Consider the following 6,434-nt stretch of genomic DNA (forward strand, 5'->3'; position numbering starts at 1 on the left):
TGATGTCTGAATTTTCTGTTCATTATTTTCATATTAATCGCAGGCCACAATTCCTTCGTGACAACCGGAGATGGATGGACCAACAGAAGCCATGGCCCCTATCCTGATAGGCCTCCGTTTGCAAAGTCTACTATAACAGGCGCTTGTCTGAACCCATCTATCTAATTTCGAACACCTAAAAAAATATATCTAATTTCATTTGCCTGAAAAAAACAAATCTATCTAATTTCATTGGCCGAGCTCTCTTGATTCCTTCCTGGCCTTCTCTGTTTTTGCCCTAGTGAAGTCCCGTTGAGGGTACCACGTGACATATGTGGTAAGCAATTCAAACCAATCCAAAAGAAGTCCCGTTGATGGTGTCTGAATTTTCTGTTCATACTTTTCATATTAATCGCAGGCCACAATTCCTACGTGACAACCCGAGATGGATGGGCTAACAGAAGCCATGGCCCCTATCCTGGTAGGCCTGATTTCTGTACCATAACCCACTTTAGTGAATATTGTTTGTATAAATGCTATTCGTCCTTAATTTCTTTCATTAGAGCTCTTTCACACGCTTAATACCAAACGAATCATACAAATGTGATGTTATTTCATGAAACTATTTTCATAAGTACTAGCTTCTTTCGATTAGCAGGGTCACTAGGTTGGCAACTGCCATCTACTAGTGAGTAAGTATATGTGAATATATGGGCTACGGTGCAAACAAGCTAGCACCGATCGATGTAGATGTTGTCAGAACACAATCTTTACACGCCTCCATGTCTCCTCGGTCAGAAGCTAATCACTTGCTAAACGCGTACGAATCCGGTGTCTAGTGGACTTGACCTTAATTCTCTAACAAATGATCCTCCTCAGGCTGTGCTACTCCTCCACTTTATCCAGGCTGCAGTTCCGTGGCCATCACATGTATGAACGAACATATCAGACGAATAAAAAATCTCTAATAACAATGCGATGATTCACATGCATGTATGAACATATCAATCAGCGCAGATGAAGAGAACATCGATCTCTGCAAGTAAGAATGTTAGCTACCTGCAGTTCCGTGGCACGCTCCATGAGGCGGAGCGCTTGTCGGGGCCCCTGAGCGACATGAAGCTCCTCCAGTCGTGGAGGATGAGGGTGAGGTCGGCGATCTTGCGGCGGAGGCCGACGCAGCAGTTGGCGTGCATGGTGCAGACTGCGCTGAGGTTGCGGCTGGGCTCGCAGAGGCCCCCGAAGAATTCGGTGCTGAGGAACCTGATCCTGACCCCAACCTCGGCGAGGTAGCGGTCGGCCTTGATGAGGTTGAGCACGTCCTGGTCGTGCAGGCCCGGGTGGCGCTCCCTGGCGGCGTACCAGTAGCGGTAGAGCTCGACGGTCTCGGTGTTGGCGCGCGCGTAGGCGAAGCCGCCGTTGGGCGCGTTGCCGAGGACGTCGTCGGGGTCGCCGGTGAAGTGGTCGCAGGCGATCTGGAAGTCCCCCTCGGCGTAGAGGCGCGGCAGCGGGCTGCGCAGCCACACGATGTCCGTGTCGGTGAAGATGAAGCTGTAGCCCTTCTCCAGGACCTGGCGGAGGAAGTCGATCCGGCGCCACATCATCCGCAGGTACCCGTCCGTCATGAAGTTCTTCTGCCCCGAGAAGTCGACGCCCTCCGTGGCCACCGCCAGGCAGTGCGGGTGGATCTGCTTGCAGCGGCGGTGCGCGGCGAGGTCGAGCGAGACGATGACGAGGTGGTCGAGCAGCTCCCGGGTGTGCTCGCCCACCCGGAAGCTCTCCAGGAACACGTCCACCATGGACCCCGGCTCCGCCCACGCCGAGTTGAGCGTCGTCAGGATCACCGTGTCGTTGGCCATGGCCGCCGCCCGGAGCACCCGCTCCAGCCTCACGTCCTCGCTGTCGCTCTCCTGCATGCACGTACGTACGTACGCGCGCGCACATCATTGTTTCTTTTATTTATGCAAGTATATAACAGCGGTAGGTTCATTGCTGGTATGACTCGCAAGCGTGGAGAACATGAACAGAGCTTGGCATGCGGCATGAGCCTCCGGTTTTCGTTCCACAATGTAGTACTGTGACAATGTCGTGGTCTACCTAAACATCATTGTACTACTTATTACTACTCTCTCGGTTAAATTCATGCAGAATTGCATGAGTACTCTTTCTAGTTTCCGGCTAGTTAAATTCATGCAGAATTGCATGAGTCACAAATATAGAAACAAACTAAATCATTGCCCGATTTTGAGAAAAAATTGTTGCACTTCGCAACTGCGGTTGCAACTTCCGAGTAGTAGTAGTAACTTGACCGTGGCTAAAATGTCGATTAATTTGCTAATCTGAATATTATGGTTCTCAGTATTATTTGCATAATAAACAATTAACCATGGTAGAGAGTAGCAGGTTTCCTCAACTTATTGCGGACCATGCAGTAAAACGGAACGAGGTTTGCATGAACGATCAACCAGTACCGCTACAATTATTTTCAGAATTAACTCTAGCTAGTGGTGGGGATGAATTCTAAGCGACGTGGAGAGTTAATTACATGGTCCTAAAGAACCGGGCTCCCTGCTTTTCTGGTGGTCATGCGCAAGAAGCAACAAAACTGAATTTGTATTTACTTGGAAAAAAACAGTTTTGACCAAGAACTCTGGACTCTTTGCATGGCGTCGAGAGGCTCTCCTCTCTGGCGTACTACGACTGATTGACTATTCAACGAGGAAGGCCCGAGCTTTGCGTAATGCGCGCGCGTACGTACCAGGTCGACGTCGTCGTCGTCGTGCGGCGGCGCGCCGGCCTGCAGCCACGGCAGGCGGGCGGCGGGCTGGACGAGCACCCCGCCGGGCGCCACGGCGCGGTACAGCACGAGGCACGGCAGCGCGACGGCCGCCAGGAACAGCAGCGCCGTGGCCAGCCGCCTCGCCCCCGGCCCGGCGCCGCCCTGCTCCGGCCAGCCGCCGCCCTCATTGGCGCGCGGCCCCAGCGGCGCGGCCATGCACCCGCGCGCACCGGAGATTTAGGACCCGGTGATTAATTGTAACGTTGCCAATCCGGACGCGGAGGCCGTCGGATCGGTGCGCCGAGAGGGGTCGCTGGTTTATATCGGGAAGGCGAGCGATCGATATCTCCCCGTCGCGCCGGCCGCGTGACCGTGCTGGGTTTAGCAGACGAGTCCTTCACGTTTCGGCGTATTATTACTGATGTTCACCGGGAAGAACCCATGGATGGATCATGGATCGATTAAGTGCCTATTTCTAAGAGCGTCTCCACAAGGCAGGACCACTTTTTGGAGCCAAAATAGTGCTGCAATAGGTGCCCGATATATCTGTAAAAAAAACTACTCCAAATATACACCACCACCAATTTGGGGCACCAAAAGTGTTGCAAATATATAACACTTGGGCTAGTGGAGTAAAACAAAGTTGCAACACGCGCGCCGCCAACCGTCCACGTGAGTACCGTCGGCTGCGATTTCCGCCGCGAAGCCCCCGCCGCTCATCCGCTCTCCCCCAACTCCGCGCGACCCCCCGCACTACCCCGTCACTTCGGATGATTGCCAAAGTCTCGCCGACGGTCGATTTGGGACCCGCCGCTATGGTGTGTTTCAACTGATGCGACTGACGGCCGGAGCACCGCAGCCCGTGATGGCCCCTACAGCTCGGCGCCGTCGTCTGTAGCTGGACTAGTGGCCGTCGGAGCTTCATGAGGAGTCGCACCACCGCCGCGATCGAGTCGAGCGGCCGCTACTTTCGTCGGTCTCGCCGGCGTGCAAAGTTGCCATAATTTTCGGCCGACACTCGATCAACAGGCGTTAGGGAGGCATTTCAGCACCGGCATCGCGACCTTCTCCGCTCCAACGAGCTGTTGGCATGTGTCAAGGAGGCCATCCTAGGCATTTCAGCACCGGCATGGCGACCGTCTCCGCTCCGACGAGCTGCCGCCATGCCTCAAGGAGGCCATCCTAGGCATTTTCGGTCAACACTAGTACCCTATTTTAGGGCATCAATTGGAGTTGGAGGTCTTTGATGTTGTAAAAATCTAGTTTGGGGTGTTGCAAAATTTGCTCCAACCACCTTTTTGGGCCTATTATAGGACACCTATTGAAGATGCTCTAACCCTGGCACCACAGACTTTTTTGTTTGTTGCCAGAGTGCCCGTAAAAAACGGTTTCACTTAGTTGTACACTAAAAAACATAGCATGAATCTCATAGCAACAAAGGACCATGCATCCATACACGATATATCACATGCATGTTAGAATATCATTTCTCACAAATTACATTGTACTCCCTCCATTCCTTTATATAATGTGTATTTGTTTTTTGATAAAATTCCACAATGTAAGGTGCATTTCTTCTAAATTCTCATAATTCCCTTTCTATCCCTCCAGAAAGAGGAAAGTATCTCTCCCCTGATTTCCTGTATCTTTCCTTGTATCAAAACAAGGAAACTATCTCTCCCTCGATTGCATGTATCTCTTACTTTCCTGGACTCAGTGATTTACTTGCCACTAACCAACAAATTTGTCAAAGGTACTTTTGTCCTGACACCTCTATAATTGTGTGCCTTGGTCACCGTGCCCAAAATAATATACCTTACATAAAGGAATGGAGGGAGTATGTAGTAAATAATGTCTGAGTAATAAATAGCATGTGCATGTTAAAGGCCAGCCGTATACATTCCTCATCCTACTCCCTCCGTCTAGGTGTGTAAGTCATCTTACGAAAACCAAATATTCTCAAAACACTTAGGCGCGGTACATTAACTCTCATCTCGTTTCTTGTTTCGTGACATATCAACCAATAAGAGATGTGAGCCATGAATGTTTTAAATGACTTGAGACAACAAACACGACATGCAGTGGTCAGTTCATTGCATGCAATATTATTAATTAGCAAAAAAATTAAGTTCTCTCGGTTTCCCCTCCACCTTGGTCGCGCTGCGCAGCCTAAGACGACTTACACACCTAGACGGAGGGAGTAGCATTAGTATTTCCCCAATTGAAAGAATTAGGGGGTGTTTGGTTCAGAAGTCTTAGGACTTTTTCTAGTCCCAGGGACTAATCAAAAAAGACTCTCTAGTAGAGTCTTTTTCTAGTCCGTGTAGAAAAAGTCCCTCCCGTTTGGTTCCTAGGGACTTTTTAGGAACTTTTTCTAGTCTCTGGGTCCCTGAACAAACACCCCCTTACATGATCAACTTGACTGGGGCTATATGTATAGTAATGTAACCACTTCTCCAGCCACCACTCATTGGAGCAAATGCGCGTCCACTGGTCCTAGCTGAGCTGCATTTCCATTTCCCGATTCAGGCCAAATTCATGCCCTTCTTAGTAACTGGGCCTACACCACAGCCGCAGCGCGAGTCTCGTCAGTACCAAAATATGGAGAAGCTGCAACCTGCAAACGAGGGCAGTTTTCAAATTAGTGGCAACCCGGTGGATCAGTTTGTCTATCTGCAAACGTTGCTAGTCATGTTCAGGAAGCAAGCAGGGCAATCACAAGTCGCGTGAGCTACCTAACCTATGATCGGCCCTATGTTCGTTGTGTGTGTGTGTGTGTGTGTGTGGGTGGGGGGGGGGGGGGGTGTTCTTGCTCCATTCGTTTCAAATTATTTATTTTTTTCGAGTAACCGGCAGGAGTGCTGCCCTTCAGTCAGAAAGCAATTGGATATGTGCATGTGAATATCCGCGATTGAAAAACATTCAAGTAAATAGTCTAAAGATCCCGTCCCTCCTGAGTCGCCCCCGTGCAGCGGCTGGGAGGCCTCCAGATCCCGTCGCCCCCGACTCCCCCTCTCGTCCTCCTCCCTCGCCGCCGCCCGAGGGCGCGGCGGCAAAGCCTTGCCGTCGCTGGCGGTGGCGGGGACTAGGTGCCCTCCCGCTCGTGAGGAGCTGGCGCGGGCCGGCGCCCCCGGGCCGGAGCGTGGCGTGCGGCCGGCCGTCACGACGGGGGCTGGCGGCGCTCCGGCGATCCCATTCCCCATGGCAGGCGACTTCAAGATCTGGGGCGCCATGGTCGCCATGGACGGTGGCGGCGTGACCAGATCGGCGGCGGCGCGGCCGGATCTGGGCTCAGGCGTGAGCTTGGTCTCCGGGTCACCGTCGCCGCGATGGCGAGTGCGACACGTCGGCATCTTTGTCTGGTCCTGGACAACCCGGGCAACTCCGGGGGAAACCCTAGATCTTCATGGGATCGAGCGATGGCGGTGCTCTTGCGCCGTAGTCCCTCTTCAGGGCATCGTTTTGGAGTTTGCTACGGTCGAAGGAACCAGCAAGGCCGGCGCCGTACGCCCGGTGGCGTAACTGCCGATGAAAATCGCGCCGACTACGGTCATGGCGGGCGATGGCGGCGTCTTTGATGTCGTTTCCTTGTCGAGGCATCGTTGTTGCAGTTGGCGTCATCAGGCTCGAGATGCTCCAGGGGAAACCCTAGATCTGGGTCTCCCGGATCGAACGA

General features: G+C 52.4%; 1 protein-coding gene across 1 annotated transcript; it reads right to left on the minus strand.

The window, feature by feature from the left end:
• Positions 1–602: 602 nt before the first annotated feature.
• LOC109741633 (uncharacterized protein At4g15970) lies at positions 603–3,047 on the minus strand. Its single transcript, XM_020300710.4, has 3 exons — positions 2,738–3,047; positions 1,039–1,889; positions 603–886 (listed from the first exon to the last, which is right to left on the minus strand). Exons 1-3 carry the CDS (start codon positions 2,972–2,974, stop codon positions 865–867), a joined length of 1,110 nt encoding a protein of 369 aa, XP_020156299.1. The 5' UTR covers positions 2,975–3,047; the 3' UTR covers positions 603–864.
• Positions 3,048–6,434: the final 3,387 nt, after the last annotated feature.

The sequence above is a fragment of the Aegilops tauschii genome, chromosome 4 (assembly GCF_002575655.3).
Source record: "Aegilops tauschii subsp. strangulata cultivar AL8/78 chromosome 4, Aet v6.0, whole genome shotgun sequence".
Classification (NCBI taxonomy): Eukaryota; Viridiplantae; Streptophyta; class Magnoliopsida; order Poales; family Poaceae; genus Aegilops; species Aegilops tauschii.